This window comes from Pinus tabuliformis, chromosome 5_2 (genome assembly GCF_031772625.1).
Source record: "Pinus tabuliformis cultivar Carrire ecotype Pingquan chromosome 5_2, CPIR1, whole genome shotgun sequence".
In the NCBI taxonomy this organism is placed as follows: domain Eukaryota; kingdom Viridiplantae; phylum Streptophyta; class Pinopsida; order Pinales; family Pinaceae; genus Pinus; species Pinus tabuliformis.
This window is the reverse complement of record NC_142306.1, coordinates 958,512,482-958,531,894: the sequence shown is the minus strand read 5'-3', so window position 1 is coordinate 958,531,894 and position 19,413 is coordinate 958,512,482. Positions and strand designations below refer to the sequence as shown.

The 19,413-nt window shown below is 40.6% G+C and overlaps 1 protein-coding gene across 2 annotated transcripts in view; it reads left to right on the top strand.

Moving 5' to 3' along the window:
* The first annotated feature begins 1,083 nt into the window (after positions 1-1,083).
* Positions 1,084-19,413, top strand: part of LOC149162465 (uncharacterized) — a 107,134-nt gene continuing 88,804 nt past the window's right edge. Inside the window, exons 1-3 of one of the 2 annotated variants that reach the window (XM_089437279.1) lie at positions 1,084-3,865; positions 5,103-5,251; positions 5,696-5,767. In XM_089437279.1, the coding sequence (XP_089293405.1) occupies positions 1,567-3,405 (1,839 nt within the window). In that variant the 5' untranslated portion in view covers positions 1,084-1,566 and the 3' untranslated portion in view covers positions 3,406-3,865; positions 5,103-5,251; positions 5,696-5,767. The remainder of the gene's footprint in view (positions 3,866-5,102; positions 5,252-5,695; positions 5,768-19,413) is intronic. The other variant, XM_089437278.1, reaches the window with a different exon arrangement.

Here is a 19,413-nt window from a genome sequence, read left to right as displayed (position 1 = left end):
CCAGCGGCTGAATATGGCTCCAGTCATCCACTTTTAACAGTATTGCTTCCGGTAATCCTCGACCAAGGTCCACTTCAACGCATATCCTAGCACAGGCTTGCATGTTGTCCTTGGGTTCGCTGCGATCGATGTATTTGCCGACAATGTTTTCTATGGTTCGCACCGACTCATCTCCCCAACAGTGTAGAGGCAAGTGAGGGAGACGGACCCAGACTGGCACAACATTGGGGACATCCAGTTCCGGGTCGAAGTCCGGGGTCCATTTGCTGAGGTAGAGACCCCTGGAATCCATGAAGTATGGTCCGTTTCTAAATATCAGATCCTTGTCTGCTTTGGTTTCAAAATGGAATGTATAATACCCTCTTCTGCAAAATTTGATCGAAATCTTCCCTGAGATCTTGTCCATCCAATTTCGTTCGACCCATTTCTGAACTGTTCTTGGCGAAGGCCAGAGGCCTGTAAACTGCCCTATAAGACCTTTTTCTGCAAGAGAGATTGCTGCCATGCGGGGGAGGGTTGGAGGCAGCAGAACTTCCTGGAGAATGTCAAGTTTTTTCACAAATTTTGAAGTTGCTGGCTTGGGTTGCTGAGGAGGGAGTGATTTGATCAGATCCGAGAAAGCTCTTTGAGGATCGAGGTCCTCCTGAGGCTGATCCGGAGGGGCCATGGCAGGGGCCAAGGCCCAGAACGCGTTGATGCGCAGCAGCAGATCGTCCTAGGGCCGACGCGCGCTACCAGCAAAGCGGACTCGCAGCAAAAAAGTTGTATAATCTATTTAACATAACTAGATTTTTACCTACAGATTTTCGAACCAATAACCTTTACACCACAAAATACCTTAACAAACCAAATTCATACTTTAATTATACAACAAACCTATAAAATGTTATAACAAACTCAAATTCTTTACCAATTTCATGCCGAGGAAAACGATATAAAACTTCTAATCCATTCACCCTATTCGTATTTTCGTTATAAGCAACTTATAAAATGTTATGACATTATTCTACTCATATTTTTTTAAAAACTTCATACTGAAGAAAACAATATGAAACTTGAAGTCCCTTCGATAAATTCGCGAGTTCATGCTCCAAATATGAGACAAACTTGTAACAGACATATTCATCGGCCATCATCAATCTTTTATTTAGAAAAACACACATCCAGTAAAATTTGAACCTAATTCTTCATCGCGACTAGTACTTCAAATCACCATTAACCCATATCCTTCCAAAATAGTTGGGTTGATAGAGTTTGAAACACCATATGTTAACCCGGGCAGATCATAACAATGCGTACCAAAACAGGGCCTTGATGGTACAGGGAGAGGCTCTTGCACCTGGATTGGCAATTCATCAGAGATAATGATAGATGGCAACGGAGTTAATACATGTATAAATACACGGAAGTTTCAGTGGATTTATAAATAAACAGAACATCCATTAGGGTTTCAACATTAATGGATTTATAAATACACAGAAGATTCAGTGGATTTATAAATAAACAGAACATCCATTAGGGTTGCTGTGGTCAGCATTCTTAATCAGCTAAGCCCAATACAGGGCGATGGCAATGGTGGCGAGGAGGAGGAGGAAGGCAATGCTTTCCAAATGGGAAAAAAATTCAATGGCTATCACTCGTCAACCCGCCGCTTCTCCTTCAAACAAGTTTTGTGCTTACATAACTTTTCCAATTCAAAACTTCCCATACTCCTCTCACGCTGTACAGTCTTCTTATACCTCTGCGGAGTCTTCGCATACTTCGAATCACACTGCAGACAAGAGCATTAATAAATTATGTAAGACCAACAGGCTGTCAGAAGCAGTGGAGACCTTCAAGCATCTGGTTTTAGCTAAATCTAAATCCATTCCCACTGTCATCACCTGCAATTTTTTGTTAGGTAGTCTCGTCCGAAGCAATCAGCATAAATTAGCATTATCTGTTTATAAACTTATGATTCACGCAGACATTGCTCCAAATATGACAACTTTGACTTTTGTCATCAATTGTCACTGTGAAGCAGGCAGAATGGAATATGCATTCAAAACGTTTGAAGAAATGGAAGCGCACGGATATGTTCCAAATGTCGTAACCTTCACTATTCTCATCAAAGGGCTTTGCCGGGAGGGCAGGACGATGGACGCTATTAAGCTTTTCAATGAAATAATGATCAAACAACAGGCTCCTAATATTTTTACATATAATACCCTAATAGATGGCCTTTGCAAGAAAGGGAAAACCCGCGAGGCGTTCGGGTTGTTAGCTGTTATGCTGCAAAAGGGCCATAAGCCTGACACATTCACGTTTACCATACTTATGGATCGCCTATGTAGAGAAGGTAAACTCCAAGATGCCCAAAAGTTATTGATTGAAATGTTCAAAGAAGGGTATAAACCCAATGTCGTTACATGTTCTTCTCTGATTGACGGCCTTTGCAAAGAAGGAAAATTGGATGAGGCTATGAAGCTCTTTTATGAAATGGCCAATCAAAATTTGTGTCCCGATGTGGTCACGTACAGTGTGGTTATTGATGGTCTTTGTAAGGAGAGCAAGTTGGAGGAGGCTACAAAGCTTCTTTTTGAAATGCCCAAGAAAAACATATGTCCTAATGTTGTCACATACAGTGCGGTTATTGATGGCCTCTGTAAAGTAGGCAAGTTGGACGAGGCTATGAAACTTTTCCGTGAAATGCCTTATAAAAGCATCTATCCTAATGTTGTCACATATAGCGCAGTTATTGATGGTCTCTGTAAGGAAGGCATGTTGGAGGAGGCTATGATGCTCTTCTATGAAATGCCCCGGAAAAATATATGCCCTAATTCTGTCACATACAGTGCACTTATTAATGGTTTCTGTAAGGCAGGCAGGTTGGACGAGGCTAGGAAGCTCTTTTACGAAATACCCAACAAAAACATATGCTCTGATATTGTCACATGCAATACGTTTATTGATGGTCTCTGTAAGGAAGGGCAATGGCAGGAGGCCACCAAAGTGTTACGTGAGATGCTGAATAAGGGGTACAGTCCGAGTCTTACCACTTACAATGTTTTTATGGATGGCCTTTGCAGAAAGGGCGAGCTTCAAAAAGCTCTCCGGTTGTTAGATTTTATGGTGCAAACAGGCCATCACGCTAATGAAATTACGTACAATACACTTATAAATGGGTTTTGTAAGGTGGGTAATCTGGAGAAGGCCAAGGAGCTCTTTCAAGAGATGTCGGAGAAAGGTTGCGGCCCTAACCTAGTGACCTATAATACATTATTAGATGGACTCTGCAAGCATAACAGGATAAGGGAAGCTCAACAAATCTTATATGAGATGATCAAACAGGGTTTGAGCCCTAATGTTGTTACATACAGCACATTGATGGATAAACTCTGCAATTTGGGTTATTTAAACAGATGAAAGACAATGGTCATGTCCCGCATATGATTACATATAACGTCCTTATGGCTAAACCATGCAAGGAAGGCACAACCCAGGAGGCCAGGAGACTATTGTATGAGATCTTAAAAAAGATATGCCAATACTTATTATTCTGCAGCAACCAACATTCTCTTGAAAGATATTGCTGAAATGCACCTGGCAAGATTCAGTAAGAGTGAGAGAATTGCATATGACGAAACGCAGGGGTGACTTTCGTAATGATGCACTAGGCAAGTTATCTGAAACAGGTTTGGTGGCTGAGCTTGATGAAATGATCTGAGTGGAATTTGCATGAGTGTGCACCGGCTGAGTAATTGAACAATGCATTTGGTTTAGTGTGCACTGGGCTCCACCTGTTGATAAAATGCACCAGTTCAATCTAAAATGGATTTTGCCTTGCGCTAATGTGTTGCAGCTTGCAACGGATGAAGTGCCCTAGGTAAATTACAACGCTAATACTCAAATTAATAACCCGGAATTTGTTTGTTAAAATGTTTCGTGGTTTGCAATTTAATATGGATGAATTGGAGCTTGTGATTCGTAGTAGCGGTGAATTAGGGGTTTGATTTGATCTGCTATTAGTGATAGCAAGGCTTTAAGGCTTTTAGAAATACTGTACAAACTGAATAACTGTGCTGCAGTTTGCATTAATTGAATGGTATGTCTACAGTTGTCCTGAGGGGGTAGTGTACGGAGATCACTATTTAATAAATCGATCCGAACAGTCACAAGTTCTAATACAGGTAAAATAGATTTGACTTACCCTTACATTACTTACTACTATAGGAGACTGAGTACTCCTAAAAGGTCATTTTTATGGCAACATTTGATGAAGTGAGTTTCATCTAGTGACATGGGTTGCTCTAGTGGTTAGTGAGTTGCTATTGCTGAACTGCTCATGGCAAGTTTCAGTAGTTTCAGGTACAGTGTAACAGGTGGTTGATCTGATGAGCTGTCAGAAGCACTCTTAAACTCAGTAATTTTAAGAGTAGTATGCTGAGGCCACAAATTCGCCCAGAAAATAGTGGAAATTCTGGCCTGATTTTTTCCGAAATCCGGCAGAAATTTTGGGAAATCTGGAAATCTGGGTTACAGCTGTCAAACTTCAGGATTTTGGGTGGCGGGGGGTTTTGATGGTGCTGAATCCATTTCCACTATCAAAAAACAATTCAAACACTCTGCTTATCAGTAATTTTGGGAAAAAACAGTCGCCAGATTCCGGCAAAAAATAACTTTCTGAGCAAATTTGTGGCCTCAGTAGACAATGCCGTAATTTTATACCAAGTAACAAGCTTTAAGCCAATTTGGGTTCTTTATGTTAACTGCACAGTCTGTTTGAACTTTGAAGTGATCCATTATACCAAGTAACAAACTTCAAGCCAATTTGCGTTCTTTATTTTAACTGCACAGTCTGTTTGAACTTTGAAGTGATCCCAAGTGTGGCTTCATATATGCCCTAGAGATCATTTGAGCATTGACATCAACAGTCACTCGTCCTGACTCCTGATGTCATGTACTTACTTTATTTGAACTTTACTATAATGTGAGATAATACCATAGGACCTGACAACATAGTATCTGGTTGGCTTAAAACACGATATGGAGCTTTCCTTCACTAGGACTGATGTTATTGCATCGATGCTACTCTGAATGCATGAATTCAATGTTTTACACAGGCTGTGTTAAGTTAATCTGCAACGATAGCATGGGAGTATGGACTGTGGAGGCAGAAATTGAACCTTATGAACCTGATTGCATATACACTGGACTTTCTGGCTCTGGCACAAGCTGTGCACGGTTTAACCATCCTCCAAATTTGAAGCAGGTATTTTTACATCTTTGCTTCTTTTGCTATATTCCTAATTTGAATTTGACTAGGGCTACTTTCCTAATCAGTTCTATGCATGCAATAAACTTTCATGTCAGGACCCAATGATTAAAAACATGCTCAATAATGTGCCGGATCACTATCTTTAGGAACTGGTCACCAATATTAACTGATAATATTTCCTTTTCAACATTGTGGTGTACTTGACCTCGAATCAGAAACCAGTACTAATTTACACCACCTCAGTGACTCTGGCTCAAAACTTTTCTTTGCTCTTGTTCTGTCCACATACAGCAAATAACACTGAATGCTAGTCGAGATTTGCAATGCATGTTTTAGTGCCTGAAATGGTGCATTAGAATATAATGTTCATTTATAACTAAAAATTAACATAGTCATTAAGACATTATAGTGTTCTGCTGGATATGAATGTGTTGACAGGTGGAAAAAGGAGTTGTCTATAGTGCGACATTTTGGACTTTCCAGTGCCGGGATCCGGTGGAAGAATTTGAGGTGAAATCTTGGTTTGTGGTATTTAAACTAGTTTTTTGACTGTATATATGGATTTAGCACCATGAAAAACCCTAGCACACTTTGATTGTTTTAAAATTGGCAACCAGGGCCAAACTCCATGTGGGTCATCTTATTTATGGCAGTTGATATTTTTCTTGGATTCATCTCGATTCCGATAAGTATTCATGGAGTTATGAATTTATTTGCATTATAAGACAATTTGTCAAGGTCGGCCAACAACCAAATAAACCCCACATGTGCTCAACGTTTTAGTATAAATAGAGGTGGCCTTCAAGTCATTTCAACACACTTGGGATCTTTTCCTCTCTTTACTTGTATTTGGGTTTTAGTAGGAGGAGGGATCCTAAGGAATAACATTGCCCTGATCCAGAGCGCAGAAAGCCGGAACTGCGGGAAAAGCCAGAACTACCGGAATTGCCGGGAACAGCCGGAAATAGTCGGAATTGCCAGAACTGCCGGAAACTGCCAAAACAGCCGGAGCATCTGTCTCCGAAGGAGAGCAGCATGCAAGGGACAACTAACTAACATTGGGATAGTTGTATGGTACTTAGCAACGAATATACCAAGCATGCAATGTTACAGCTAGCATGTAAGGGACAACTAGCATACAACAACAAGCATGCTAAGGACAACAAGCATGCTAGGGACAACAAGCAAGCAAGGTGCAGCCAACACATAGGTTAGGATGGCAACATGGTGCAACAATGGCACATAATGTAGTACAGTGATGGGTACAGTCGTGATTAATGAAGCGTGATGAGATGCAGCAATGGCACATAATGTAGTACAGTGATGGGTACAGTCGTGATTAATGAAGCGTGATGAGATGCAACATAGTGATGATGGGTGCAACATGGTGCAGCACGGTGAGGTGCAGCATGATGACGAAATGCAACACAACGATGGGTGGAGTCACCTTGGAGAATTAGTTGAAACAACATGTCTTCAATTGATCTCATGTTTCATCTTTTTAGAGATGATCTATGCTCTTATCTAGATAAGTCAAAGTGTTGAATTCTGTTGTAAACGTACTATCTTTCTCTCTGTGTGTGCTGAACTATTGAAGAACATATAAGAATAATTGATCAAAGGTTTCCCCACATTGGGGTTTGTCCCTGGCTAACGCCACATCTTGTGTCCTCTTGTCTTGGCTTGTCTTCTGCGATTTATGTTTATGTTCTATCTGCAGTTTACTTTAATGCTGATGTGATTGCTAATCTGGAAAAGATAGGGAGCTAACTGTGAAAATTGAAATAAATTGCTCTAAGCATAGAACATGTTATCACTCAGGTTTTCCCCAAAGTTGTAAGAAAGGGAAGGATGTCGAGGTAACCACAGACCAATCTTTTAGATACAGAATCTAACCAATCTGTATCCAGAAAGGGCTCTCTCTTTATGATTTAGCTTTGTTTTTAAAGGTATTAGGCTAGTCATGAAGTTCAAGGGTTTTGTTTGAGTTTGGGTGGTGAGATTCAATAGAATAGAGAGGTAAAACTGAGTGGTTCAGTCCATTAGGCATGATGGAGTCAAAGAAAATGCTTTCTGGATTTGGTTTCTTAATAGAAGATGGCTTCACAGAGCAAGGTAGTCAAACGGGGAACAAATCAAGGCTTGAAACAAATGGAATGGACTCAAATGGGGTGAAGGGCAGTTAAGAATCCTTCAACCTATTGAAAGAGGGAAAATGGATGATTACTGATAAGGAGCAATTAAGAATTCTTTAGCAAATAATCAACATGAAGAATCAGGAAATAGGAGCAATTAAGATTTCGCTGTTTATACTAATTCTGAACAAAACCCAGAGAATAACAAAGACTGAAAACACAGTGCAATCAAGCATGTTTTGAAATTAACCATTTTCTTTGTCATTCAGATTTATGAAACACAGATGACATAAGAAACAAGAAAACTGTAAAACACAAGATATAGAGGACTTATTGATCCAGTGGTTGATTCAAGAAGTCTGTGGCAAGTCCTCTGCTTCAGTTCTTCATCCAATAGGCCAAACAACAATTGATTCCAACAGCTCTTCATTCCAAAATTTCAGTATTACAGCACAGTCTAGAAAATCCACACCACCACAACCTAATGGAGGAGGTATTTATACAACAAAATATGTACAACAAATATCTCATAACAGCTGTGAGATAATATCTAGCTTTTAACTAATAAGAGTTTACAAGTAAAATAGAAGCAGCCAGAGAAAGATAGTTGATGTTGTGCTGGAGGCAGGCTTTTAGGGTTCGGCTTGCAGCGATCCTCTGCGATAGCTTTGCGCCGACTGCCTGTCTTAACTGTGCGCTTTAATTTTGATCTGCCTTCTTTAATTCTGATCTGACACTCTTTATTGCTAAACTGATACACTTTGACTTGTTTGCCTCTGTTCATCGCTGTCCATCGTGTTCTGGTAAAACAAAACAGCTAACGTGTCTCTAGATTATCTTTCCTTTGGCAAATTCATGTCTCTGGAGGTCCTCTGGTTAGGGTAACAAATATCCCTGTATATCTTCACTTCTTTCTTCTGTAAGCCCAGAAGTCCCTCTGTTTGGTTTAAACTGTGTTTGAAGAGGAAGAAACTGTAAAATGGCGGGTCGGCAGAGTCTGCGAGCTCGTCGATGTAGCCTTTTTGGTCAGAAACTGAAATGCGACCTCAGTCGATTTTTATGCCTGGAGCGCGATACGCAGAGAAATACAACAAAAATGACCCTTTTTACCCTTTTAATTGACAAAATAAATTTTGGCGGGATTTTATGATTTGAAGGACAGATGACGTGGCAGTATGGATGATGTCAGTGGGAGTACGGGGGCAGGTGATGTGGCGGTGATGTGGCAAGTGATTTCAGCACAGGACGGAGGACGTCAGCAGATGACATCAGCTGGGAGGGGTGGTAAACGGTTTTGCCCTGCACCGCTTTTGGGGTCAAGTGGTTTCGGGCGGAGGGCAAACGATCACCCCGGATGGGCGACGTGTGGCAGAGTACGGGCGCAATACCGCCGATTCTCCGCGAGTTAAACAACGACAGTTAGGGGGTTGCGAAATGGATGCGGACCGTTGGATGATCATGCGTAGATCAGACGGCGGACGCGTTACGGAGATGGCGGGAGGTTAACCTGCAGGCCCGGTTTATAATAAACTGTATTTTTAATACATCGGGGCTATTTTCATTGGTCGGGGGAATGTTATTAATCAACCCAAATGGTTGATTAATCCATTAATTTGCGTGCGGGAAGGTCATTAACACATTCATAATAAATCCGTTAATCCCTTTCAAATAGTGATATGGTCGTATTTCGACTGGGGAGGGGATACATTAATATTTTTGGTTTTTTTGTTATATATTTACATAATACGGGGATTGGGAAATAAAGTGGGATTTAAATAATATATGTTAAAAGTTAATATGGATTTTGAAAAATAAAAAGCGCTAAGCCAATGTTTGAAATTTTTACATTAAAACTTAGGTTAGAAAGGGGAAAAAGGGGTTTGTACAAGAAATATGGCCAATTTCCTAAGTAAAATAGGATTTTACTTAGGCAATGTTTATGAAATGAGATGAGTGATTTTAGTGATATTAAGCAGATCTTAATACCTTTTGGGGAGTCAGTGAATGCTTTCGGGAAAAGTGTGAAGGGGAGTTAGTCATATCAACCTTGCCTCGCTTGAGCTACTTTAAGTATATGTCCGCCATGCACTTGTGATAGAAGTGAGAGATTAACACATTTTTAGAGACAAAACCTATCACAAGTATCATTCTGCAACACCAATCTACCTACCCTACTTACTTTGCCTAGAATTTTTTCTTTCTTTCTTTAGGTGCACTTGGACTAGCAAACTCTTTTCAACTTTCTTTTTTTCATGGTAAGCCTACCTAAGTCTGCACTTATTACTTCCAAGGGCTCAGATTTAACTGTTGAGCTCCTTTGCTTCTCTACCTATCTACTTATCTGCCAAAATTAAACAGTTGGTCAGATTTTATCCTCTATCTCTAAAACAGGGAATTCAAACATGAACTAGCCAAGATTGAGTTGTTTGGCCATTCATCAATTGTGGCATAAATTAACAAGCTGCACACAATGCTTTATTTACAGAAAATGAAATAGCACTGGCATTTTGGACTTGTACACTTTCCTGGTCTTTTTTTATTTGGGGTTCATTTCTTCTCATTTGTTCTTTTGACCATTTTATTCTTTTTACCCTTTGATTTTTCTTTCAGGGTATACCCTCTTTACATTTTTTACTTTTTTTGATTTTTTTTTGATAATATGGAAAGCATTTGCAACAAGGAAAGGGATGAACATATTACAGAGCTCATCAAGGTAATCATGAAATATGACACCTATTGGTATAAGAGTATAACAGAACATATTTAAAATTAACATGGTTTCAGAGGTGAAGTGAAGACAATGCCCAAGCAAGAGTGAAAGAGCAATCACCGAAGACAGTTGGCAAAGGACAAAAGGATTAGTGGATTCCTCATCCCTCTTCAGATTCACCAAGGGTGAAGTCGAAGCAGAGAATATTATCAGAATGGCGCAATGGAATATGGCCTACCTAAAGATCACTTCATTGTAAGACCAGATCTCAGGGTGGAAGGAAAGGCACATAACTAGTTCGTTCATTATGCGAAGGAGTGTCCGAATGGCAGGGACACATCATTTGATGATGATAACAATCATTCCAGGGACATCTTCAATGATCAAAGGAATGACAGGTAATGCAGGTCATCAAGGAAATGGCCGACTCTTCATAGAAAGCAAGGAACCCCAGGTATGAAGAATCAAATGTTGTTTATGATAAGATAAAGAAGCGTTATCTTGTATTGGCCTTTTGCTTTAGATTCTTTGGGCATCTGGCTTATAGATTGTAGTGCTTCAAGGCACTTCATCGGATAGATGGGTGCACTCTCTAATTGGGTAGAGATGGAAACAATCGTGGGATTATACTTGGAGCTGATGCCACCTATCCCGGAAAGGGTGTAGGGAATGTTAACTGTCAATTGAATAAGGGTAACTCGATTCATTTACAGAATCTCTTTTATGTACCTGATCGCAAGAAGAATCTGGTGTCCATCTCGGAAATGGAAGTCAAAGGTTTCAGGGTGGTATTCATCGATGGAAAGGTACGTGTTAAAAAATATAATTTTCAAAGATGCTTTTTGTCATGGGTTCAGGGTTGACAATTTGTATCAAGTTGCAGGATGGTCCATTGGGGATCATGTCAATTGACATATCGCATCTACAACACCAGAGACCTATGGGGCCCTACCTAATGTGAGTCAAATGGTGATAGGGATGTCTGAATTCAAGTAGAGCATGAAGGTACATGTCTGAGATGTACCAAAGGAAAATCTTATAAGGGGACCATTCCCCTCATGCAGCAGGTCCACAGGTTTGGAACAACCTGAGGAGTTTGAGATTCATGATCAGGAATCTCATTTATACAGGTGGAAGAAAGCCCTCTATGGCTTGAAGCAAAACACCCTGGGCGTAGTATGAGAGGATTGATAGATGTCTGATGAAGCTGAGATTCACTAGGAGTGAAACCGATCCAAACCATTACTCGAAGGTTGTGGATGATAGACCTCTCATATCGGCACCTTATGAGGACGACCTATTTCTGACAGGTGCAAACTCTCTCATTTGTAGAAGTAAGAGGGAGTTGGATTCCGGATGTGGAATGATGAACTGCAAGCCTGTGACTACCTCGAGGATCTTAACTTTCAGAAGTCATATGGTAGTGATGTTGGACCAGATTTGGGAAATGCCTCTGAGTTTCATAAACTCATTCGCGTTGATATTCTTGGTGAACTTTCGTCCGGACATATGTTTTGCAGTTAGCATGGTGAGCTCATATTTGGTTGAGCCTCACTGGATTGATGCCAAGAATCTTCTGAGATATCTTCGGGGCACAATCTCTCATGGATTGAGATACACTACCGGAAATATGAAACTGCATGATTATGCGAATGCTGACTGGGCAGGCAGTGTGGAGGATCACTAGAGCACTTCTCGGTGCTGGTTCTTTTTGGATTCTGCTTCGATATCATGGATGAGTAGGAAGCAGAAGTCGGTTGCTATAAGCACCACCGAGACCGAATACATAGCTATGAGTATGATCTTGTGTGAAGCTGCATGGTTGCAAAAGCTCTTAAGTGAGCTGTTTGTACACATGATGAATACCACTGTGATTCTCTGTGACAACCAGAGGGGGGATTCGATTATTGAGGAATCCCGTATTCGATGATTGCTCCAACAGATAGACATCAGATACTGCCTTATCTGCGATATGGTAAGTCGATGAGCAAGGAGGCTCCATCGCATTGAGACTGATGTACAGGTCGCAAACATTTTGTCAAAGCCTCGGGGAAAGGTCAAATCTGTGACTTTCCCGAACGACTTGGAGTCGTTGAGAGACCTTCTTATAAGGGTCCTGCATGTTGCATGCATTGAGCTCTGGGAGCTCTGGGGGGCTTGGGGTACTTACTGGAGCAACATATGACCACAGGGCGACTCACCCTCCCTTGGTGGTGCGCTATGAACAGAATGATTAGTTCTTCTGTGGGCCAGGATGATTATTTCTCCCGTGGCAACTGTGGAACAGGATGATTAGTTCTCCTGTGGGTCGGGATGATTAGTTCTCCCGTGGCAACTGTAGAACAGGATGATTAGTTCTCCTGTGGGCCGGGATGATTAGTTCTCCCATGGTGACTGTGGAACGAGATGATTAGTTCTCCTGTGGGCCCGGATGATTTGTTCTCCGTGGCGACTATGGAACAGGATGATTAGTTCTCTTGTGGGCCAGGATGATTTGTTCTCTGTGGCAATTGTGGAACAAGATGATTAGTTCTCTTGTGGGCTAGGATGATTAGTTCTCCGTGGCATCCACTGATAGGATGATTTGTTCTCCTGTGGACAAGATGATTAGTTCTCCTGTCGAGGCATCCTACCCATGCAGTCTGGGACTCATGGAAAGTATCTCTCATCTGATCAATGAGTAGGGAAATGAGGATAGGGACCATAGTAGCACTATCGATGGACGCATCGCTGTATCTACCTTACTCCCTATGCTAGGATGACCTCCATTGATCTGGGATCAGTATGAGTGGTTTGAGACACTCTCTTGTGACATTGATCTGGGATCAATGAAACTGATCTGAGATCAGTATGAGTGGTTTGAGACACTCTCTCGGGATATTGATCTGGGATCAATAAAATTGACTTCGGGTCAGTAAGAGTGATGTGACACACTCTCTTAAGATGAAACTGACTTCGGGTCAGTAGAGAATGGTATAAGACATTCTCGATCAATTCTTCTTCTTCATGGTTTAGTAGAGCAGAGCAAAGTAGAGCAGATCTCAGCAGATCAGAGCAGTGCAGGGCACTGATGGTAGAGATAGTATAGTTGAACATATGGATCAACGGATGGAGTTCTCCCTAGTTGAGAATGAGTGTTAAAATTGGCAACTAGGGCTAAATTCCATGTGGGTCATCTTATTTATGGCAGCGGATATTTTTCTTGGATCCCTCTCATCGAGAGTTGTAGGATTGATCTAAAGATCATCCGATTCCGATAAGTATTCATGGAGTTATGAATTTATTTGCATTATCAGACAATTCGTCAAGGTCGGCCAACAACCAAATAAACCCCACATGTGCTTAACGTTTTAGTATAAATAGAGGTGGCCTTCAAGTCATTTCAACACACTTGGGATCTCTTCCTCTCTCTACTTGTCTTTGGGTTTTAGTAGGAGGAGAAATCCTAAGGAATAACGTTGCCCTGATCCAGAGGGCAGAAACCTAGAAAAGCCGGAAAAACCGGAACTGCCGGGACTGCTGGAACTGTGGGGAACAACTGGAACTTCCAGGAACAGCCAAAACTGCCAAAACAGCCGGAGCATCTGTCTCCGAAGGAGAGCAGCATGCAAGGGACAACTAACTAACATTGGGACTGTTGTATGGTACTTAGCATCAAATACACCAAGCATGCAATGTTATAGCTAGCATGCAAGGAACAACTAGCATGCAACAACAAGCATGCTAAGGACAACAAGCATGCTAGGGACAACAAGCAAGCAAGATGCAGCCAACACATAGGTTAGGATGGCAACATGGTGCAGCCAACACATAGGTCAGGATGGCAACATGGTGCAACAATGGCACATAATGCAGTACAGTGATGGGTACAATGATGATTAATGAAGCATGATGAGATGCAGCATAGTGATGATGGGTGCAGCATGGTGTAGTGCGGTGAGGTGCAACATGATGACGAAATGCAACACAACGATAGTTGAAGGAGTCACCTTGGAGAATTAGTTGAAGCAACATGTTTTCAACTGATCTCATGTATCATCTTCTTAGAGATGATCTATGCTCTTATCTGGATAAGTCAAAGTGTTGACTTCTGTTGTAAACGTATTCTCTCTCTTTGCTGAAGTATTGAAGAACATATAAGAAGAATTGATCAAGGGTTTCCCCACATTGGGGTTTGTCCCTGGCTAGTGCCACGTCTTGTGTCCTCTTGTCTTGGCTTGTCTTCTATGATTTATGTTTATGTTCTATCTGCAGTTTACTTTAATGCTGATGTGATTGCTAATCTGGAAAAGATATGGAGCTAACTATGAAAATTGAAATAAATTGCTCTAAGCATAGAACATACCTAAAATTAACAGATTGTGCAGGGTTACCCATCAAACTTGTGATTTCAATAAATTCCTGCCGGATTTAAGAGAAATTAGATCGGAAAAACCCACCTGAAAAGTTTCCAAAAAGTCGCACTAAAGACAACTTGGCGGGAAAATCCCCCTTGCAACTGGGGAGTATTGGTCCGATCAGGGTCCCAATTAGACCCCTATGTTGGAGAATCAAGTAGGGCAACAATTAAAACAATTCTCCTTATCCTTGATAAAAGCTTGTGAACTTATGTTATCTTCTTTTATTATTTGTTAGATTCTTTTCATCAAACAATTATCAAGACCATAAACCATGAAGATCGTAAAAGACAGTGGACACAAAATATAGGCTTCAAGCCAGGGCAAAACCCCTTCAAAGGGGAAAACCCAGAAATAATCTATTCTCTTCTTAAATAATTAGATCAAATGAGAAATCCAAGACCCAAATGCCAAGACCAAGTCCACTCACAAGCCCAAGTCAACCCTCCTTCCAAGCCTTTCCAACAAGTCAAAGTCTCCACAAGTCAACGATGGTCAAACCCTTCCAATACTGACCAAAATTTAGATTTCGGCCTCTGCAACAGATTTTTGGCCTCCTGCAACAGACCTGCAATTTTCGGCCCTCCTGTCTGAAATTTTGAATGTGTGGGAGTTTTAGGGCAGATTCTCTTCTCCTTTGATCTTGCTTTCTCTCTACTTGACTTTGACTTCTTTCCTTGTTTTTTCATTGATTTTCGTCACTCTTTCTTAAGAAATCGAGCTTGCTTGAATATGTGTCTTTCAAATGAGGTTGAACTGCTCTTATATATATACATTTGAGGAGGTCGAATTACCCCAAATAGGGCCAACTTGGTCTTGTAGGGACAAAAATAACATTTTGACTCAAAATAAAATTTTCTTTTTACGTTATTTTCAAAGTCCAAATGGGACTTGACTTCAAGACTTATGACAAATACTCCTTTTGACTTGACAAACCCTAGAAGCATGAAGAACATGCTTGACCTAGAAGACAAATCAACTTAAGCATGAAACCCGTGCTAGAAAATAATAATTTTTTTTCTTCTTACAAAAATATATATTGTCACAAGTACAAAGATAATTATGAAACCGAATCTATATTCATTTTCCAACACCCTACTCATTTGGTTTGGTTGTATACTCTCCAAAACAAAGACCCAGTTGTTTATTCTATTCTAAACTAAGTAAATGCTAAAAATTAAACTAAATTAGGGAAAATATATGAAATAAATTAATATTTACAAGTAACTATAAACAAATATACAAACTGCGGTGTGTGTGTCAGTGGGGCTTTTACAGTGTCAACAACAGGCGAAGCAGGGAACTAACAAAGTGCAAACTTGAAACAATGTTGCAAATTGTTTATAATGGTGATCATTGTAGACTGGAATGTGGGTCCAGTCTGCCACTTGATTGATTTTTTGGGCTATGTTTATGTAAGATCCCAAACGTTGATTTTTTTTACAAATTTAGCACACTTCAGTGTTATGATTAAAGTAAACTTTCAATAAGAACAAGAACACATACGGTATCTAGAAATGCAACCCTTTATTTATATTATTAGCTGAAGAAAATAACACATGCCCATACAATAAGATTGGAACCCCTGCAAATGGCATGCACGACTGCTCAACAATGACAAATCTAAGACACTGAAGCCCACTTGTGAATCCTGGATGGATCCACCACACAATTGTCACCGTGGGGTTTTCGTCTCGGGATCATCGTAGAACTGGCCATGCTAATTTCTCAACAAAACACAATAAGACAGACAAACTCTAGATGATCCAAATGCCTAGCTCCTATCCCTTTTAATAGACTTGAGGAATTCTCTAAAAACCTTATTTTATTATTTTCACTCAAAAAAGAAAGGCAAATCCTATGGGCAAATACCATGGGTAGATTCCATCCATTTTGACCTATGTTGCCAGGAAACGTGGGTGCGGGGACGGGGACGGGGATGGGGACGAGGACGGGGACAACATTTTTGGAAACAGGGTGCGTGGGTTCGTCGGGTAATATAATAATATTAAATTTTAATAATTAAATTTTATAAATTATAAATTTATAATTAATAATATATATGAAATTTGAATTTGTATATTTTTTCAACTTTAAACAAGAAAGCTTTAATGATAATCATTTAAACATGCACATCATTGAACATTCAACATTGACATTGAAATTTCAAAATTTATCACCAAAAAACTGTTCTTTTGAATCTTTTCCGTGTAACCATGACACTGTGACAGCTATGTGAGAGAGCTTAAGGCTACTACTAAAACTGAAAATTCAAAATACATACTAGGATAAATGCTAGACTCAGCTGTTTTGGTGAAACTTGGGACAGATTTTGTCACACAGGCTTTAAAATAACTATGCAGCTTAGGTTCATTTGCAAGGATGCCTATCAATGAATCAGGCTGTGGTCGTACAGACCCTTCCTCCTACACAGCCAAGGAGTGTTAGCATTTCTGCCTCCTGCTCTAATTTCAAGACAACTTCTCTCCTTATTGAAATTGCTCATTCTGGCTGGAGCTTGAGCTTGTAACTTTGCTTTGAATGTTTAGTCTCTCCCATATAAAAACACAATTTTTTCATAGGAGATTCTTCTCAACTTGATAGTGGTCTAGAATTCTCTTGATGTCTAATCATCCACCTACCCCATGCATGGTGTGCTCTGTGGTAAAGCAATCCCAAAAACGGTGGCAGCCTTACCCTTCCACAAAACACGCTTATCAGTCTTTGTTTCCCAATAAAATGCACCGCAGCCATCTGATGGCTTGAGGGATAGTTTGTCTTTGAGTGCGAAGCTCTGCCTGAATATTAATTATCTAAACATAAAACATCTTCGCAATTTTTAGAGATTACTTGGTGTACAAGTCTGTAGAGACCATATATAATTTAGGCATATTTCCCTAGTTTTAATCTTAACATGATGTTATAAGAATGCTGTGAGAAATTGGCAGATTTTGATACTTAATTTAGCCATTGTCCAAAATAGCCCTTCGCCATTTAACAACGTCATCTGATTACAGCTTATGGCTGGTCTCAATCCTACTTTCTGTTTGACCGAAAATGTCTAAACCTGTATGTGCGCATTTACAGTTTATAATTTGATGGTTATTTGGCTCGGGAATGAATGTTTCTTTCCAAATTGATTTACAAGAATTCTTAAAAAACAAGACTTGTAAAAAACTTAAAAAACCGGGTGCGGGTACCCGTGCAACACAGGTTTTGATGGTAAGGACCGTGGAAGAATGTTTCATTCCAAATTGATTTACAAGAATTGATTTAGGGTTTTTTAGGTTTTGTTATAAGTTTTACCTTTGTTATAAGTTATTTTTTAAATTTCAATAAAAAGAAATTATTTGAAAATTAAATTTTTAATATAGTTTTTTTATGAAGAACCCAAAGAACCCGAAGAACCCAAAGAACCCAACCCGAAGAACCCGAAGAACCCAAGAACCCAAGCACCCGAAGAACCCAAGAACCCAAGAACCCGTTAAAGGAAAAGAACCCAATTTTTTTTTGAAGAACCCGGTTCTTCATGGAAGAACCCGGTTCTTCTGGGTTCGTCTGGGAAGAACCTGTACCCGAATCCGATACTTTGGTGCAGGAACCCGGGACGGGTTCGAGAACCCCACCCCCGGGTGTGGGTACCCATGCAACACAGATTTTGACCCTATCAAGAAAAGGGAATACTACAAATCCTCCTGCCCAAAGATTGCTTGCCCTCAAGCAATCCTCTTCTATCCATACCAAAAACATCTGTATACTGATACCTGGATCCCATACAAATTGGTGTGTTATTCCATGCCTCCATGCTAAATGATCCTGAATGAATCCTTTGATACCTAGATCCCAAATAATCCTCCGACCGATCCTGCCCTCAATAGATTCACACAAATCCTCCTGCCCAAAGATTGCTTGCCCTCAAGCAATCCTCTTCTATCCATACCAAAAACATCTGTATACTGATACCTGGATCCCATACAAATCGGTGTGTTATTCCATGCCTCCATGCTAAATGATCATGAATGGATCCTTTGATACCTAGATCCCAAATAATCCTCCAGCCAATCCTGCCATCAATAGATTCACCTGGATCCTAATGCCACCTAAGTCCTGGGACCTGTGGGTTATGATACCATCTTAGCCCTCCATCACTGCCTGTGCCTAAGGGCCCAAGCTGCAATATGCCCTTGGCTAAGGGTATCCTCCTAGGAATCATCCCATCAATAGAGTTCCAACTCATAATCTCTCACCAATCCATCCCGTGGGAAGGATCTAATGCAGGAATGCCTGCACATGGAATAAGTCTACTATGTTGATGTTGCTTGATGCTCAACTCATGCTGCTCCACTCGGTCACCCAACATGATCCATTTGGAGAACTCTGCTCTGTTGTCAATGTATAAAGGCGGGTTGATAGCGCTGCAAGCCTTATCAATGTACTCCTGTAGAGGGATGCTCTGGGACTCCCAACTTTACTCCTCCTGCTGCCTTGGAGGGATTTGAGTCGTTCCTCAACACTAGACAACTTGGATGTTGATTCGACACTTACCCCTATGAGCTCCTCAATTTTCCTATTCTCCTGTAAGACAGTGTCTCAGACTGTCCAGACTCTCTGCTTCAACATCATAAGATCTGTCTTGAAATGCATGATCTTTTCCTGAAAGTCCTCTACTGGCAATTCTGGTGCCCTGCTGAATGCCTTTGTATCTGTCTGCACTGGATGCTCAACTATCATAGCTCCAGCTTGAACCTTTGACCGACTCTCTAGAAATGGCTCATCTTGCATACTATATTTGTCATGCTGCCCCTCATGATCATGCTCATCATGCCAGTTTATTACTACTGGCTCCTCACTTGAGTCTCCTTGAATGTCTTCTTCCTGGCCTTCTCCATGTGTGGGGACAATCTGTTGTTCACC